We start from the raw sequence: 19,919 nt of genomic DNA on the forward strand, positions 1-19,919 counted from the left end.
GTCACTCTAGTATAGCTCCTGCACCTTTAACTGTTGTGATGAAGAGGGAATTTCATCAGGTTCTCCATATATACAAATGACACCTGCTGAAATTCCCTTTTCTATGCAACTTTTAAAGATACAGGAGCCCTGTCCTCCTTTTCATAGGGTCACCCTAATCAGTGGGCACTCAGGGCATTATCCATAGTCCTATTCTGTCGCAGTTCCCAGTGGATTTGCTGGTATGGACTGCTCAGAGAAGAAGTCTCTGGGTACAGTTTTTATAAGTGCTTTTTCTGTCAGCCTCTGTGAACAAGTCACCTGGGAGCCTTTGCTGCAAAGGAACACTATAGATCAGCTCCCACCCACACTGGCAATCTAATTTTGTAAGGCTAATAAGCAGGTTACAGCTGCAGGGTGTGGTGAATACTCAAAACTTCAGACTACCTCATAAAGCCGCAGGTCTTTTTCTTGAACGAGTTTCTTCACAAAAGCCGCAACGAAAAGTATCCAAGCAGCCATCAGTGAAAATGGGAGAGAATAGGTCACACTAGTTAGGAACCTGCAGAAAGCAAAGCAATTATTTAGCTAAATGCAAAGTGTGTCGGCTTAGGGAAATATAATTGACACAATTTTCAAAAAGAAACGCCTTTCAACAGGACAAACATGTTTTCTCTGCAATATGGACTGTAATTGAAAAAGACTTGGAACATTCTAGGAACTGTAAATATTTTGCTGTAAGGCGGAAAACTGCAGCTACCGGTTTGTAACTCTTACAGTCCCTGCGTTGAACCATGTTTTGGCTCCTACCCTTCTTTGATCTACACTTCACGCTCCTTCCTCTGCATGCATGCATGATATGTACCCTTCCTTTGCCTAGCTAATCTTGCATTGCAGGATAATGTGTAATCACTCTGCTGTACCCCTCAATTTGTGACATGCTTACTGTGCCCGTGCGATGCAATATTGACATTTAAATAAATATAAACAATCTCTTGGAAGATCTGAACGGTTAGAACAAATCTGAGCTCCTTCCAAGAACTGCGTGACCAAGACAGCAAACCTCTGCACACTTATTTGGGAGATAAACATGCATAGGATTGAGCAATTTAGACTGTAAACCTAATCATATTTACTTGGAACTAAGTTTCACTAAAATTGGACTTTAGTACAATCCTTAATTAATACAACAAATGATGGAGATTGACTGATAATGTTGGGCCTAAAGACGATTTATTGTGAGCATGATAACGATATCTAAAACGTGTTAGTGAAACAAAGAAATCAAACCTTATTTCAACTTTTAAGGAAATGTTGCATAGTTGAGAGTAAAAACTATCATTATTCTTAAATTTAAGAAATAGACAACCAGATGTTATAGAATTCAGCTACAATGAATCAAAGATTTATGGTGTTTGGGAATAAGAGAAAGAAAACAATTTTTAAGGCTTTTGTAGGAGCAGCGTATGAAAGCGTAAAGTAGATTATGAAAGGATGCAATGTTTGAAGATAAAGGCCTTCAAACCTTTATCTTCAAACATTGAAGGTTTGAAGACCTAAGGTTTATCCCAGGGTCGTCCCTGCCTGCTCCCAGGATATCCTGTGTCATTTACATGAACAGGGATGACCCCGGGACGATCCTGGGATAAACCTTAGTTCTAGCTAAGGCCTAACTCGATGTATTTAATTATCATGTTTCTCCATGGATTTAAATCAAAACACAGATTGCCATGATGAGGTTCATCAGACAAGCTTTTTATTGTACACTTGCTACTGCCCACTTAAGAATATGCGTGTGTACAATACATGTGTGTACAGTAGAAAGTGTACAATAAAAAGCTCATCTGATGAACCTCATCATGGCAACCTGTGTTTTGATTTAAATCCATGGAGAAACTTGATAATTAAATATATCGAGTTACTCTTTAAACATTGCACCCTTTCATAATCTACTTTCATAAGTTGGTGATGTCTGCCTCCCGCTCCTTCCACTCATTTTTCCGTCACAAAATATACCCCCCAAAATTCAACTTTTTTTAAAAAAACGGAATGTGCCACAATCTCCTGCTGTGTGCAGGAAAAGTGGCGTAATTAAAACGGCCCCTGAATGGGCCACGTGGTCTTTGCTTCCTTCCTCTTTCCCCTCAGGGCAGAAGAGGAAGTAATGAGGGACAAACGGGCAGGCGGAGAAGAGACGGTAAGGAAACGCGTTTTCCCACCCATGTGATGACGCTCTATGTCCAAACCGTCAAACTGGTTTGAATGGGACATCCAAACCAGAATAACAAACTATGGTTTGGATGTCTCACTCATCCACAGTTTACCAGATCAGCCATAACTGCGGTTTGATCAAACCAGAAAGTATTACATTAATGAAACCTGATACAGTGTCGTGTTTCTCAGAATGCTCTTACTTTCGATGGGAGGCAAATGACGAAGCTTGCTAAGTAATCCACAAAGCTTTATTAAGCAATAAACGGCTCTTCTACCTGAATAGAGTCTAGCCTCTTGGAAACATCCCCCACCCCCCAGGCAAAACTATGAAAATTAAGCAAGACAATTGTCCGTTCAAGAAGAATAAGAAGCTACTTCTCAAACGCCCGTAACTTCAGAGTGCCTGTTGCGGTGGCAGGTTCTGGCATAATCTCTCGGACCTTCTCACACCTTCCTTCCGCCCCATGTGTTTCAGCTTTTGGAGGACCCTAGCATCAGCTACCTTGTCAGTATGCTCACCCCCAGAAGAAAACCCCACTGAGTGTGTAGGATTTGGCCTTGAGGAGATAAGCTCCGGAGAGAGCTGACTCCCAGCTGGAGAATCGCCCATGAGAGCTTCCTCCCCCACTGGTACAGGCTGGCTGGTGTCTGGCGCTGCGTCTTCTAGTTCTGAATCCGATTCTGATTGATTACCTAAAACATCTCCTCCCAAAACAGGGGCAGTAGGGTCAGACATGACATATAGCTAGTGAAGTTCCAACTATGATTTAATTAGAGACTTACATGTCTTTACTGTAGCAGGGGTACGGTGTAGCCTGAACTTGTACAGCTATCTCTTCTGCATTTTTCCCAGTCTGTAATTCAATGATTGCTCTATCAATGCTATCCTGGATGTAGACAAATGCTCGACTGTAGATTTGGCTCTGCGAGACTGAGTTATGTGGACCCACCGTCCAGACTTTTTCTCGTATTCTTTGTGTCGTTTGGGAAATCTTGCTGCTCATTCGGATGGTATAATTGATTAGCGGTGGAAGGGAAAGACCACCAGAGGTTGCGCTCTCCTCTCTCTTCCTATCTGAGGGCATCTTGAAAATAATACCTTCACAAAATGAGAAAGAGAGACAATTGCATTTCTCAAATCTACTCAGTGCATGGTAAACTATGGTTATGTTTAAAAACTTTGGGAAATGAACACACAAATCTATAAGCAAGACTCAACAGAGTTTCGTCTGCTGCTAGGAAAGCGTGGTTTCCCCACCTCCCAGCTTTTACTCCTCAAATGACATGTGGACTTGCCTGGGAATCCAACACAGATTTCCTCATTTTCTCCCCCACCTGCCCACCCATTGTTTCAGGCAGACTGTCCACCTCGCTTGTTTATCGATGAAAAACCCAACAATCTTGCTTCTGACTCAACAAAATTGTGTTATTTCTGTGGGGAAACATCCACACTGTGTTCCCCTCTACCACATGTAGTGGAGCTTTAATCATTTAGACATCGTGGGACCAACTTTGCAAGTTAATAAGCAAAATTATCTGTCAGCCACTAAAATCTTCTCCCCAACTAATTTGGTTAAATACATTTGATGGAGACATTAAAGAAATGACATAAGAAGACTTTATCACTTGGGTAATATTTGGTTAAGAGTTAATACTCCAATGGAATAAAATGTGTTTTTCATATAGAAAGTCGGTACCAGAGAGGGCTTGGAGCTTGGCTCTAATGGGAAAATATATAGTAATATTTATATGCTTTAGGGTGGATTCCGGCATTGAGCAGGGGGTTGGACTTGATGGTCTTTTAGGCCCCTTCCAACTCTACTTTTCAATGATTCTATGATTCTTTATACTGCCTTATTTATTAAAAAGCCATCAAGGCAGTGCACAAGAATTTAAAACAATAAAACCTTAAAAGAATAAAAAGTCAACAAAACTATGGATACAATAGATTTGTGCCGTGAATAGTTATTTTTGTAGCCCAGTGGTTTTATTTCATTTCTTATGAAATTCCTCAGGACTACTCAACCAAAATTAGTCAACATAAATAATTATGCAGAGATCTGATCACTCTGGAATACTCGTATTCCACTTACGTTTACCTAGTAAGTGTCAGTAATGTATATGATGCTATCATTATTTTTATATTGTATTTTGTATTTGTGTTTTTAGATTGTTGGGCCTTAGCTAGACCTAAAGTTTATCCCAGAATCGTCCCGGGGTCATCCCTGTTCATGTAAATGACACACAATATATCCCGGGAGCAGACAGGGACGACCCCGGGATAAACCTTAGGTCTAGCTAAGGCCTTGGTTATTTTTATGCTCTTCATGATTTTAATTTTTGTGAACCGCCCAGAGAGCTTCAGCTATTGGGCGATAATAAATAAATAAACTGAGAAAGCAAAGTCTCCCACTTCTTTGGATTTGTGTGTAACTGCTTTCCTGTCTTCATTTGTAAAACTTTTTTTTAAAAAATCAATAAAATCACAGTTAATGAAAAAGAAAAAGTGCTCTCAATTCTTTCCAACTTGGAAAACTACGGATTTCCCCTGAATTTGATACTGAAAAATATACATCTGTTAAAAACTGAGTGAGTGTAGTTATATGGCATGTTCATCATTCCAGTAATTTTATATTTAACTGCATCTTTATAGTTTTGTTTGTGCGCTCAAGGATCCTTTAACCAAATGAGCACCATGTTTGTTGCTAGGATCCTCAAATTGTAAGGCAGAGTATCTTAAGAGGGCTCAGTGAGCTGCTAATAACAGGATAGGTGCACCTGGCTTTCATTCACTTCTCTGCATTTTGTATATGTCAGGAGTACAACCAGTTTAGAGAGGGGGATGAATTAGTGAGAACAGATATAGGGATTGTAGCTCTTGTTCTGTACACATATGCATATACATTTATTTGTCCCACTATCATTTTTGGCCATCTCATTTGAGTTTCCATTGGGAAGGAAAGGTAGGAAGGGCGGAGCCACACGTCGGCCCCAGAGTGCATTTATGCGACTCTAGGGCACCCCAGAAACGATAGTCTGTACTTGCCCGTAAAAAGAAACTAGGAAGAGACAGAGACGACGACAACGACGACAACGCCCAGCTCTCCCCGGCCGGCTCCTCGACTGGGACGGAGAGCTCGGCAGAAGAAGGTTGGGTGGACAGCGGAAGAAGCTCTCTACCCCCGCCTTCTTCAAAAAGAACTCTCAGAGCCGGCCGGGGAGAGCTGGGTGGCGGTGGCGGCAGCAGCGTCTCCGTCTCTTCCTAGTTTCTTTTTACAAGCAAGTACAGACTATCGTTTCTGGGGTGCCCTAGAGTCGCATAAATGCGCTCTGGGGCCGATGTGTGGATCAGCCCGAAGAGAAATAAAATAAAAACGGACAACTCAGAAGTGAGTCAGATGTACATCCGATCCACACGTAACCTTTGCAATCCAGACTCATAGAGGCTTCACCCAGCCCAGATTTGCTACGCATTCTTACAACAGAGAGTATTTGTGGATGGCCACAGTAAGTGGTGCACTCTGCTGGGTATTGTATGTGTATCTGCTGTAAGGCATCTTATGCGTTGTAAAAGTCAGGTGCCAATGATGATGGAATACATGTCACTAGGAATCAGATTTGATTGGGTACATAATGTACTATAAAATCACAGGCATAACATTATCCCAATCTCTGCCAAAAGATCCTTAATACCTGATCTTGATTATTATTTTTTATTGAAAATGGTTTCATTTCAGTGACCAAACTGAAGTTCAGATAACATTACTTACTTGCCAAAAGTTCATTCTTCAAAAAGAAATCTTTTGCCACCTTTTCCAGTTCTTCTTCAGTCCTGAATGGCTTAATGCGATCAAACAAGATACACGAAGAGACATTTACGCTTAATCCTGCTAAGATATTAAGCTGATTTATGACGTCAGCATTATTCTGTAGTTCCAAACGTATATCATCTGAGAAGGAAACGAAGCAAGAAAACCTTAACCTATGAAATACAACGTGCGGCTCTCCTCTAGACATCACAACAAAGCCTAAAACTTAAAATGAATTGGTTTAGTAGATTCTATTCACAGATTCGTAAGACTCAAAGGAATCTAGAGTTCATCAACAACCTGGTTCTCACTGAAGAAGTCCAGCACTGTCTGTAAAGGGGAGTGTGCTAAACGATGGCTATTGTATTGAGACCAGAGGAAAATGTCTTCAAGTGCAGTTCTTAGCTTTTCCAACAGGAATGAATGGGACCCATCCTCTTCTGTGAGCAAAGGAACCCTTTGCTCACCAGGAACCCTGCGAGTGTGAGGGTCAAATACGCCTTCTCCTCCTACTTTGTCCCAAGGAACTTAATGGGAGCTATTTAGAGTTGCGTTTCATTGGCTCCTGGGAAGAGTTCCACGTCCAGATTTCAGTTCACGGAGCAGAGTCTGCACCTGAAACCTTTAAAGTTAAATTCTTTTTGCAAGAGTTTATATAATTATTTTTCAGATCTCCAAGTAACTATTCCATTATTATGGCAGAACAGCCATACTCCAGTGGCCAGAAGACATTAAGACAATATGCAGCAGATGCTTTGTTGCTCTCTCTCTCTCTCTCTATATATATATATATTCCAGAACAGGCTTAATTTAAGTGACATAGGCCTTAGCTAGACCAGGCTATATCCCAGGGTGATACCCGGGATCATCCCAGTGCATCCAGATGACTCACAGGGGATCCCGGGATCAGGGAGGGATCATCCCTCCCTTGCCCTGGGATATAACTCTACCCTCTGGCCCTGCTTTTTCCGCAGTCTCGGGCATGTGGCCTGTTTCCGCAGCTTGTCCCTGCTCCGCGTGATTACTTGTGTAGAGCCAGGAGTGCTGCGCCCATCGGGGCTAGGATGGGGGGAGCGGGGAAAACAATTTTAAAAACAACAACAACAACAACAACCTTACTTTGAGGCGCTCGTGGGCTGCCGGCCCTTTAAAAATTAAAAAATGGCGGGCACAACGCCTCTCTTCTTGAGGTCGTTGCGCCTTACGTGTAAACGGGGGCGAGATCTCGCGTTATTCACAACACGAGGTCTCCCCTCCTCTCCCCTGGACTTTACAGTAGGTCTAACTAAGGCCATAGATGGGACCTAAATCACATGTCCTTGAGTTGCTTCAGTCTTGAGTTTTGTTTGCTTCCACTTGCAGCAGAGGCTTATTTAAGTAAGAAGTTTAATAGGAGCACACCAATCTCAGCTGCAGAGGGTCCAGCAACCCATCAAAAGCAGTTTTTGCAGATTCAGCAGCCATGGAAATCATTTTGGCTGCATCTATGAGCTGACCAGTAACTATTAATATTATTATATTTATTTGTATCCCGCCTTTTGCCCAACGCTGGGCCTCAAGGCGGCTTTACAAAGTCTAAAACATACATGGGGGGGGGAACAAAACCATAAACGTTTAAAATACACAACTAAATTATAAAACATTAACATAGATGGAGGACCAGATTGAAAGGAGGTCTAAGATGCACACTAAGACCCTGTTCAGACAACACGCAAAGCCATGGGGGTTAAAGCATTTTGAGGTAAACATTGTGGCTTAGCATATCATGTGAGACATTTCTAACCATGGAGGCTACATAATCATGGTTTAAACTATTTGCTGCAAAAGGACTAACGGCCCAAGCATGGCTTAATGTGTTTTCTGAACAGGCCCCAAGAGACACTGAAATCAACTAAGGGTGCAAACTTATGCATGCTTAGACCGAAAATAGTCCTAGAACTCTCATCATTCCCCAGCTAGCTAGGCCTTTTTTCTGTCTAAACATAGGCAGGATTGTTCCCTAAATTTGTTTAGAATTAGGGTGTTTGTTTCAGGGGTGCTTGATTCATACCATTTACCTATACAGATATACAAGCGTGTAGGGGAAGATGTGGGTGAAATTCCCACCTGCAGCCCAATTTGGGGGGCTGGGGGAGAGAGAGAGAGAAAGAGAGAAAGAGAAAAAGAAAGAGAGAGAGAGAGAGAGAGAGAGAGAGAGAGAGAGAGAGACAAAAAACCCAGACCCCCCTGATCTGCTTCAGATCACAATCTGCAACTTTCGGATCGGGTCCGCTCTGCACCGACCTGCCAGTGGTCCGCTTCGCTTCACTGCAGAGCTCCAGATCTGAATCAGAGCTCCGCAGTGGTGGCACCACCGGTGCCAGGTAAGGCCCCCCTCCCTCCTCCCTCCTTACCTGTGTCCGTGCACAGCCTGGCAGCTGCTTCAACTGAGCCCGAGGATTCAAACAGGAAGGCCTGGTCTTCCGGTCTGAGTCTTCAGGCTCAGTTGAAGCCGCTGCCGGACCACGGACGGACGCAGGTAAGACCCCCCCTCCCCCTTGCCCCCTTACCTAGCTCTGCTGCCATCACTGCACGGGCAGCGGCAGCAGGGCCAGGTAAACCCCCCCTCGCACACACCACTTACCTGGTCCGTCGCGGCCCGTCGCCAGCTTCACTAGAGCCCGCAGCTCAACCCGGAACTGTAGGACCCGCTTGGGGCCTACACTTCCAGGTTGAGCCGCGGGCTCTAGTGAAGCCGGTGATGGGCCGCAACGGACCAGGTAAGAGCCCCCTCCCCACTGCCCCCTTACCTGGCTCTGCCGCCATCGCCACATGGGTGGCGCCAGCGCCAGTTAAGGCCCCCTTACCTTTTTTGCGGAGCTCCGGATCGAGGCGATCCACTCCATGACACTCCACTGCCCCCCAGTCCTCTTCGCCTCCGCCTTAAGGAGAGGCGAAGCACCCCGATCCGCTTCTGCTTCTCTGATCTGAAGAGAAGCGGAGCACAGCCCTACAAAAAAGGTCTATTGCACAAGCAGAAATCTAACTGTAGCCCAAGATATGTTTCATCACATTGGAATGTCACAAGTCCCTTTGTCTGCGTGTACGCACATAAGAACATCATTGCTTTCTGCCATGTATATGGAAAGTAAAATCAACAATAAAAAGTGTAACCTCGTAAAAAAAAAAACCTTTAGTAGGATTCAGCTCACATACACACTGCCAGATTTTGACAGCAGTATTTCAAAAATCGAATACCAGAGAGTAGAGTTTGCATAACTATATTCCACAGCAGATGTTTGAGGGGAGTCCCAGAGGCATCACACTTTCCCAGATATCCTCCAAAGACTTGTAAAGACTGTGCAGTGAAAAGTGCTACAGAAATAATCCGGGAAGGCCTAAACTGCTTTGGCCTGTCCCCAGGATACTCTGTCCCTGTGGCCAGAGCCACTAATTGGGTCCTGGATGGGAAGGGAAGCCCTGTTTATCTCTTAGCGTTGAGGATGGCTTTTGAACTGAATCTGAACTGCTGTCTTAAAAGCTCAGCTCAGTTGTGGACTGAGTGGGTGAACTATACTTCTAAGCAAGGAAAGTGTTTGCCCAACAAAATCTCTTATCATCCTGAAATTATTTCTATCAATTCACTAAAAAGGAGTATTCTGCATGTGTTTGTATGATCATCTTACAAAAAAATACTACTGACTGCTTTGCCAATTGTCGCATGCCTATGGAGCTTCAAGAGCCAATGTTCGAAAACAGGAATTGGACGAATACTTTAGACAAGTAATTTCTCCTTTAGTCCATCACTGAAGCTCAGGCCTCATCTACACCTTGAGGCCTTCTGGGATATGGGGGAGGATCCCAGGCTTACCTGCTTCTGGAATCGTCCCCCTGCATCTAAACACCAGCACGTCATCCTGGAAGTCAAGAGGGACGTTCCGGGTGTGGCGTTTGTTTTTTCTCGCATTGAGGCCACAACCCGGGGGAAATTTAAGGTTTTTTTCTGCACTCTTATCTGGACAGAGATAGCCTAGCTAACTCTCGTTTGGATTACTGCACTGCATTATACATGGGGCTGCCTTTGAAAACGGTCCGGAAACTTCAGCTGGTACAAAACAGGGCAGCACGGTTACTAACAGGGACTGGCCGATGAGACCACATCACGCCAGTCCTTTTCCAGCTTCATTGGCTCCCAGTCCAGGTCCGGGCCCGATTCAAAGTGCTGGTATTAACATTTAAATCCCTAAATGGCTTGGGGCCAGGCTATCTGAAGGAACACCTCCTCCCGTATGTACCAGCCCAGACCCTAAGGTCATCTTCAGGGGTCCTTCTCCGTGAGCCCCTGCCAAAGGAAGTGAGGCAGGTGGCCACCAAGATGAGGGCCTTCTCTGCTGTGGCACCCCAGCTGTGGAATGAGCTCCCTAAGGAGGTTCACTTGGCACCTACATTATATGCTTTTAGACGCCAGGTGAAGACGTTTTCATTCTCCCAGCATTTTAACAGTCTATAAATAAATTTTAACTCGGTGTTTTAAATTTGTAATTTTGCATTGCTGCTGTTTTTATCTGGTTGAGCTTTTATATTGTATTTTATATTATGGTTTTATACTGTTGTTTTATACTTTGTGTTTTTAATTTTTGTAAACCACCCAAAGAGCTCCAGCTATTGGGCGGTATAGAAATGTAATAAATAAATAAATAAATAATCCCCCCCCAAAAAAAAACTCGGTGCCCCAACATGCCAAAAGCCATGGTGAAAATGCTGCCTCCCATCCCCAATGGGTATGGACACCTCCCCACCCCCGCACAGCTCTGTGCTCATCTGAAAAGCCCCACTACTCGCTCAGAGGAGGGAGGACCTGGGAGAGCTCTCCATAGCACCTGCGATCCTCAGGGTTGTCCCAGGACTGTGGGGGGAAATGGGGGAAAACGCAGTCCTGGTTATCCCAGGACAGCTGAGAGGTTGTCCCTAGTTGACTCCGGGATCTCCTGTGCATCAATTGAATTCACAGTGACGACCTTGAGCTAACCCCAGGATAAATGGCAAGTATAGATTAAGTCTCTGACAAGTTAGTCATTTTGTTTCCATTCTACAGAATTATGAAACTGAGGCCAAAAGAGTGATTTGCCATTCAATAATCTCATTGCTAAACCACCGGGTTTCCTAGGTCCAGATTCTAAAATTGGAATACATTACGTACACTGGGTTGGTTTGCATGAATCTGCAGGTTGCACAATTTGGGGGAGAGACGCCAAAAATATGTTTTGGTTTATGTTTCTTTCTAGAACCAGTTTTGTGATATAGTTATGAGTCACAGAATCATGCGCTCGGAATGAGTGTGGACATTTGAAAATAGGTTTGTAGGAACAGCTGCTAGGGGGCATGTGGGGAATCTAAGAAATACTTCGATCTCTTACTATTTCTCTAATTCATTTTCAATGTATTTCAGCCCTTCCTCCATGTTTATAAGGACCAAACCAAAGCTGATCTCTCAAGTGTCCATATTACTTTCATATACAGTACATCCTCCACCACACCCCCATGTATCAATAACCTGTTTAAAATTATGATTGTGTATAACAACTTACCCAACTCATCAATTTGATTGAGAAGATCAACAGCATCCAGGTGCACCGTGAGTCTGATGAAGACTTGTATAAAAGGGTTCTGCAACGCATTCTGTGTAACGATAGGATGAGTTTGCTTAAACAATGACACTCAAGTCTATCCAGCCACTTTGCAAAATTAGACCCACGGTTATTAAGCTGAGAAGAAAAAAGCTTGGATGGTTCCCACGGAAAGCTGAAGCTCCCCTGCTTTCAGTATAATTCTAGGGTGCATTATGATTCAGAATGAAAAGGCTGAACCAGGAACTTCAGTTTTTATGAAGAATAGTTCAGAATAGGATGAGGAGCTGAGATCAGAGTAGGTTTGTCCACTCTGTAGTATGTGGACCACACCAGAATTAACATAATTTTGCCATAGATATTATGTGCATAAGAACATAAGAAGAGCCATGCTGCATAAGACCAAGGGTCCATCTAGAACATCAAGTTTTCACACAGTGGTCAACCAGCTGTTGGCCAGGAACCCACGAGCAGGACACAAGTGCAATAGCACCATCCCACCCACGTTCCCCAGCAACTGGTATATATAAAATTATTCCCTCAGATACTGGACATAAGTAGCTACTGATAGCCTTCTACTCCAGGAATTTATAACTTTATTTTTTAAAGGCATCCTATTTCCCACTGATCAGCTTCATGGGATGACCCTGGGTTCTAGTATTTTGAGAGACGGAGAAAAACGTCTCCCTATCTACATTCTCCACACCATGCATAATTTTGTACACCCCTTTTTCCAAACTAAACAATCCCAGCTAACCAATATAGCATGGATGAAATAACTGAAAAGGCTCTGAGCTTCAACAAGCTGGACCTCATCATGCAAAAATGGCTGTCAAAGAAAAATCGATATTTATGTTTCTGACACTCCCAAACCCTTCCTCATATGACTCCCACACACACACATGCACTGTATCCACTTTCTGTATCATGTGCAAATGTTGCTAACTCAAGTTAAAATGAAAGCAGACTCTGAGAGTCTGGCTTTAATCAAACTGGGTTTAGAAATGTTCGGTTTGCCTTGTGTCATTTCAACCTGGGTTGGTGATAAGTCACATAGAAATCCAAAACCATATAGAGGGGCATGGGTGGCGGTGGTGGGGAATTCATATGAGAGAAGAGAGGTTCAAGAGAGGGTTGGCGTGGTTCTGTAGCTCATGTTTTTTTAAAAACGATGCTGAGTTATAAATCTGAGTTCAGGACTGAGTCTAGGCAAATCTTGCCAAAAAGTAGTTTAAAAAAAATCACCCCTCTGCAAGGATTAAAACTCCAAATCCTACTGATATGAATGTTTCATATGAGACATTTTGATGGGTATACCTGGGGCAAAAAAAGACCCACCATTCAGTCATTATGAGATAAATGCATTTTTCTGACATCCAGATTAATTCCATGCTGGAAAAAGTAAAATATAAAGCACCCCTAAGGTTTCCTACAAGACTTACTATATTGAGTGTGTTTTGCTGAATTTGACTGGCTTGCACAAGTTAATAAGTTCCTGTGTTATAGCTACTTCTGTCAAATACACTGTCATGAATTTCATCTTCTGCTAGGAGTTAATAAAGGCATCATTTGATAGAAGACTGGCTGCAACCTCATAGCAAAAAGGGAAATCATTGTTGCTGAGGCACCAGAGGGGAATAGAAAAAATCCACACCCAACTTCCTGAGTTTGAGCACTGACTTATGATGAAGGACTGAATTTTATACTTTGAATTCCAGTATATTTTAGCATATTATGCTACAGAACCATCTCGATCCTCTTGTTTCTTATATCATAGCTGGTTATCAGCACACTCAGAGCAAATGGCTCTACAATCTAAAAAGGCTCATATACTGTAGGAAAGGAAAGGAACCTCTCGTGCAAGCACAGAGTCATTACTGACTCTTGGAGGGACGCCAGCTTTCGTTGACGTTTTCTTGGCAGGCCTTATAGCGGGGTGGTTTGCCGTTGCCTTCCCCGGCTGTTATTACCTTTCCCCCAGCTAACTGGGTACTCATTTTACCGACCTCGGGAGGATGGAAGGCTGAGTCGACCCGAGCCGGCTGCCTGAAACCAGCTTCCGCTGGGATCAAACTCAGGCCGTGGGGAGAATTTCAGCTGCAGAAACTGCTGCTTTACCGCTCTGCGCCACAACAAGACCCAAAAACAATGACACATAAACAGCCTGCAGCAGCCTGACAACCATACAGAAGGATAGATGTACAGCCAGGTAAAAATGACACTGAAAACTAAACAGACTGGTTCCTGTCCACACATTGGACATTTAACCAATTTCTAAAAAATCCATGTCTTTATCTTTATTAGAAAACCAACAGCAATGGGGTCAAACCATGGGTGGAATGCATGGAGCCCACCTAGGCATGACCCCCAGATCTTGTTTTGAACAGTGCCCTGGATTTTAGAGCTGCCCCAGTTGCCATTTCCTGCTTAGTGCAAGCCTGCTTCTTCCCTCCGAACTCAGTAGCACTTCAGTTGTCTTAGAACTCACTCCCTTTGCAGACGAATAGGGAGCATGAAGGCATTCACATTTCAAACCAGAGGGAAAACTGCCACCTTGCCTTCTGCAGTCTACTCATTATTTTTATTAATTCCAGATTCCAAAATTGCCTAATAGCACCACTGTTCCAAAATTGCCCAACTCTGCAGGGATCTGCCCAGCCCGTTGCTCCTGGTCGATTACACTTGTGCCCTGGGCCATTGTAGGCAGTGAGGCCCTGAAAGGAAGGAGAGCAAGCGCACTGGCTACTCCCGTATCAAATGGAGTCCCAGGGGCCTCCCTCCTTGGTTGCTCTTTTCGTTAATTGTGCATGCATATGTAAATTAGCATAGCCAACTTATGCAATTTTTTGTCCTACAGTCCTGAGCCCTGGAGTTTTTTGGTACCTAGCAGCATCCTGGGCAAAACAAGCTTCAGTTGGCAACCAATACCACACCAGAGTCACCACTAGAGAGAAGGCTTTCTATCAATGGCTTTACGATTAACAGGATACTCTTTCAGCATCTTTAATGTCTTACTGTCAACATTATTCCGAGTAATTAGTATTGCTTGATCTATAAATTCCAGTCCTCTGGGTTCAAGGGCAGGAAATTTAGATAGCCAGTTGAAAGGGTATGTGGTCTCAATCTTAAATCATTCTGATGTCCCTGATTTCTGTCTTTTCTTTCACGCATGCACGCACCACACACACTCCAAGGCAACCTTCCTCCCGTTCATGACACATGTAAAAATGGCTGACAGGAAGGCAGATCCATTCTTCATCATGGAAAGAATACTGGCATATGAAAGGGTTTTTTTAAAATGGACATTTGGACAATTCTTCTCTTTATCTTCATTTCTCAGTCTCCACATGCATTTTAAAGTCATCAGTGAAGGACGACATACCGTATTTCTTCGATTGTAAGATGCCATCGATTGTAACACACACACTAATTTCAGTACCACCAACAGAAAAAAAAAACCTAAGACACACCCGTGATTCTAAGACGCACCCCGTTTTTAGAGATGTTTATATGGGGGGGAAGTGCGTCTTAGAATCGAAGAAATAGGGTATTTTCCATATCAGTGCGCTCCTAGAGAAGCTGGAATCTTATACTATGGTGTGCTTTGCATAATTATTAATCCAGGCCTGCAAGTCAGATGTCTCAAATACAAACAAACAAAGAACGGACACTATCAGTTGGTAAGAAGGAGAGAAACATTTCATACCTTCAGTACTGGAATAGTCTCATCTAACATGGTCAGGGATTTCTTAAGCAATGGTGCATTGTCCAGCCACTTCTGGGAATTTTGTATTAAGTCAGCCATCAGTTTCAATGTTGAATTAGACTTAAAGAATTGAAACAAAATGAAACCATCTGAATTGTCAATAAACATTCATATCTAGCCAATTAAGTGAATTTGTGGATTAAAGTTCTCAATACAAAGTTTTATTCCTAGTCATTAAAGTCCAATTTTGGCTTGCTGCACCAGAGCATAAATATTGGGGCAAGATCTACCAAAAGGTACAGCAGCAGGTGGTAGGGATGCAAATAATAATAATAATAATAATAATAATAATAATAATAATAGCAGTTGTGTAGTGTTTGATTGAGAGTGTGATCTGGGTGTATTAGAGAACATACATTAATAGAACCATAAAGTGTTACTTATTTACTATTCAACAACTTTTTGCTGTAATTAATAAACTGCTATTTCTTTATGCAAATTCTATGCCTTCTGCTCTTAGCTATGTAAGGAAAAGGAAATAATTGAAACAATACAGGGAAAATATAAACAGGTGGGTCCTCACAGCTCGAGGACAGAGTAAAGGGCTGCACCTGAGCCTGAAAAGTCCTGGTGGCCACATGATTGTATGTGGGGAAAATGTTTCCCACTGGGGTGAGAAAGGCCTTAGAGAAGGGAAATTCTCACTGGGAATGGGTGGGAACGCCACAAAGCGCAATGACAAAAAAATCAAGTGGACATTTGGCAAGAGGGTAAACCATTGCTTTGAAAGCAAACATAACCAATGCGGGAGTTTAGAATTTGTATGCCTTAGAACTTGGGACCATTCGCATTTCAATTAGTAATTTCTGGGCAGTATCCTATGATGCCCACGCACCAGTGGGACCCACTGCTAATGCAACAGGGAGCTAGCGGTTATTAAAGTAACCCCAAACGAACGGAAATGCCCGTTTCCAGGATGGAGTATGTCAGCAGAGTTCGCAAAAGGAACTCTGCTGACGTGTCCTAATCCAGAAATGAGCGTTCCCACTAGTTTCTGGGGTTCTTTCCAAAGTGATGACTCCTCATTGCATAACAGGCAGATCCCATGGGCATAATCCAATCAAGGGGGAGTGCAGCAGCCCCGTTGGATACTTCCCAACCAATTCACATGTTCTGAAGGCAGATTAAGACTAGGAATTCTGTGGCTTCCCAAGTCACTGAAGAAGCAACTTTCTAATTGGTGCCTGCTGAAAGTACCAACTGTGTTCTAATCACTGAGAGCTATTGATTTTATTGAGCATTTACCTTCTCCATGATCGCTTCTGTTTCAGGAGTGTCTGGTGTATAGAGAATCCTCCCAAACAGCAGGGGCTTTAGGAAAGACCAAATTAAAGCCCCAGAAGGTGTCTTAACCAAGTCCAAAAAGAATAATGTGCAGAATGGTGCTATGAAAAAAACAAAGGGAGAAAATTAACACGCAGAACTGAAAGACGCAGACAGGCACTGTTGCTCGATAGCGGCAGATTTGTTGCTGAATCCCTTGGAAGCCTTGCCTTCACATACTGATGTGATGCCATTTGACAAAGCTAATCCTCCCCACAGATCTCATATTGCTGAACTCAGCTAACAAGGTTTTCATTGTTCTAGCAAAAACCCCTTCTGTTTAAGGTTAAATGGAGCTTTTGAAGCTCAAAGGAGGCGATGTCAGTACAGCTGAAAAAACAACTCCTCCAAATAAAAGCAGTGACCTTTTTTTTAATACAAAAGCCAAACTCTTGGGGGACTTGGGGGTTGGCAATGTATTATAGCCACCTTAACTATTGTCTACATTTCTTTACTTTTCAAATATAAACTTTTTCCCATCAAAGGGTTCAAACCTTGCATTTCCTTGGAAGGGTCTGCTGAAGGCCCAGCCACTGGCAACAGCACATTCCCCATTGTACCTACATGTCTACAAGTTCCTTTACCACATCTTGCAGAACTGGATCTCACTTAGATTGGAAGACCCTAGGAACATCTGAAGTTGCTATACTGAGCCAGACAGTTGGTCCACCTAACCCAGCACTGACATTGGACCAGTGGTCCTCTACAAGGCCTCGGGTCTGACTGTGCTACCTGAACTCCTTTGCAACTGGATTGAACCTCAATAGCCCATCCCGTCTTGTGTCACTTTACTATTAGGTTAATATAAACAAAGGAGCCTCGTGTGGCGCAGAGTGGTAAGCGGCAGTTACTGCAGCCGAAACTCTCCCCACGGCCTGAGTTCGATCCCAGCAGAAGCTGGTTCTCAGGCAGCCGGCTCAAGTCGACTCAGCCTTCCATCCTTCCAAGGTCAGTAAAATGAGTACCCAGCTAGCTGGGGGAAAGGTAACTGCGACTGGGGAAGGCAATGGCAAACCACCCCGCTACAAAGTCTGCCAAGAAAACGTCAGCGAAAGCAGGCGTCCCCCTAGGAGTCAGCAATGACTCAAGTGCTTGCACGAGAGGTTCCTTTCCTTCCTAATATAAACAAGCATCAATCCTGCCCATAGAATTTTGAAAGGAAAGGAAGACAAGTGCTTGTTTTTACTGTAGCAATATGACTTAGGAGAGCTGGTCTCCTATGACTTTAAAATTCCACATTTCTAGTGGCTGTTTTCATGAGTTTGGGAAACAGTCTACAGAGTTAAAATGCATTTGCATGCTAGCCATATTGGGGGGGAAAGTTCAGAAAAGCAATTGTGGTGGGGCGGAGGGAAAGAAGAGAGATATTCTTGGGTCTGTTCTTATGCAACTTGTGTTTATTTCAATGGCATTCACAAAGAAGAGGTTCTTAATGCATTGTGCCACTATTTCAGTGTGTGCATGTGCCCTCAGGTACGTTGACACTTCAATTATTTCAAGGCAACAGTCTGCTCTATATGGGTGATGTTTTTGTCCGGTTGTGATTGGCCACTCACAGAAGTTTTGAGGTCGATTACATTCCATCGTTAATGACCAGGACATCTCTGCAGAATCCTGGTCATGTAAATCCTGGTATGAAAAACACCACTTTAAAAGTGGTAATAGCTGGGAAACAGCAAGATTTTCCACATTAGATGGAATTGTCTCAATAGAACTAAATGGAGGGGGAGTATTTGACTCAAAGCACGTGGTTGCCCCTCTCCTCCTATGTAATGCAGTTCAAAACAATCATGCCAAAGAACCAAGAAGCACAAAATCTGCATTGACCTCTGATTGGTTTACAAGATAACAAGCTCAAACAATATCTGACAAAGATGGAAAAGGGAGGAAGGGAAAGAGGCCTTAAACTTATTTAGGACTGCCTGATTTGCCACTATTTTGTCACCTCAGTATAAGTGATGGGTGTAAAGAGGTACCTAATCATGAACATAAGCTTGCAGGAGTTAGTAGGATTCAGGCCACAGCTAGACCTAAGGTTTATCCTGGGATCATCCAGGGTTCGCCCCTGCCTGAGCACTGGATCCCCTTGTGTGTCACCTAGATGAACAGGTTTGACCCCTGGATGATCCAGGGATTAACCTTAGGTCTACCTATGGCCTCAGAGTGTTCAAATCTCATGAGTTAGAAGGGTAAGCAAGGATTGCTATTCAGGATAGCTGCTCTGGGTCAACAACTTTGGCTATTGCTGGTCATCTAAATAAGCCCTGCATGGTATGCATACGTTCCCTCTAAAAGCTGAAAGAACCATATGTGCTTTCCTACAAGGAAAGAGGAAGAGACACAGGGATGTACTTTCTTAACTTAAAATGGAAGTTGGGGACTGTGATTGTGTGGATAAGGATTAACACACTGAAGCTAACTCCAGACAAGACAGTGGGCACCTCAGCTTTTTCAAGGAGATGTGTTTATTTGGGATCAGGGGCGTATCTTTGTGCCATTGGGTCATAAATTGAGCCTGGATAAAGAATTTCTGAAACAACATGTTGTTTCTATGGCTGACAGCCCTTTTAGATTAAGTATATACTAGCTATGTCTTATTCTGGAAATGTGCATTGCTTTCAATGGGTTACACATTCCGATGAGCACTCCCATCCACAACTGGTAGAATTAGTCATTGTGAGGGCCAGATGCTAGAATACACAACTGTTTATGCAATTGCTTTTTCAGGCTTCAGGTGGGGGCAGAGCAAGATCCCAAGATTCAGAGAAGTTGTTGACAAAAACTATGATATTTGAGACACTGTGGACACCAAGGCAGTAAGTCTGTGTACACAAGTTGCTGAGGAACATGGGTGGGAGGGTGCTGTTGCACCATGTCCTGCTTTGTTGGTCTCTGGTCAACAGCTGGTTGACCACTGTGTGAACAGAGTGGTAGACTAGATGGACCCTTGGTCTGATCCAGCATCAGGGCACTTCTTACGTTCTTATGACTTTCCATGATTTTCTAAGAGCAAGGGCAGGAAGAACAGAAAAATCTGTAGAAATAAAGAGGTGGGTTTTGCACATCTCTAACTGAGGCGTTAGCTAGACGAGGGGTTATTGTGGGCTGATACCTGGGATTGCCCCTGTGCGTCCAGAGACGCACAGGGGATCCCGGGCTCAGGCAGGGATGAACCCTCCCTGGCCCCGGGATAACGGGCACCACTTGTAGCCCGATATTTCC

At 43.5% G+C, this 19,919-nt stretch overlaps 1 protein-coding gene across 1 annotated transcript in view; it reads right to left on the bottom strand.

The window, feature by feature from the left end:
• Nucleotides 1-19,919, bottom strand: part of ABCA12 (ATP binding cassette subfamily A member 12) — a 160,971-nt gene that overhangs the window by 86,800 nt on the left and 54,252 nt on the right. The window contains exons 17-22 of the mRNA XM_063116106.1: nucleotides 16,620-16,759; nucleotides 15,315-15,434; nucleotides 11,570-11,660; nucleotides 5,964-6,143; nucleotides 2,977-3,292; nucleotides 427-541 (exon numbers count right to left, since the gene is read on the bottom strand). Of these exons, the coding sequence (XP_062972176.1) occupies nucleotides 427-541; nucleotides 2,977-3,292; nucleotides 5,964-6,143; nucleotides 11,570-11,660; nucleotides 15,315-15,434; nucleotides 16,620-16,759 (962 nt within the window). The remainder of the gene's footprint in view (nucleotides 1-426; nucleotides 542-2,976; nucleotides 3,293-5,963; nucleotides 6,144-11,569; nucleotides 11,661-15,314; nucleotides 15,435-16,619; nucleotides 16,760-19,919) is intronic.

Source organism: Elgaria multicarinata, chromosome 2 (assembly GCF_023053635.1).
Source record: "Elgaria multicarinata webbii isolate HBS135686 ecotype San Diego chromosome 2, rElgMul1.1.pri, whole genome shotgun sequence".
Lineage (NCBI taxonomy): Eukaryota > Metazoa > Chordata > Lepidosauria > Squamata > Anguidae > Elgaria > Elgaria multicarinata.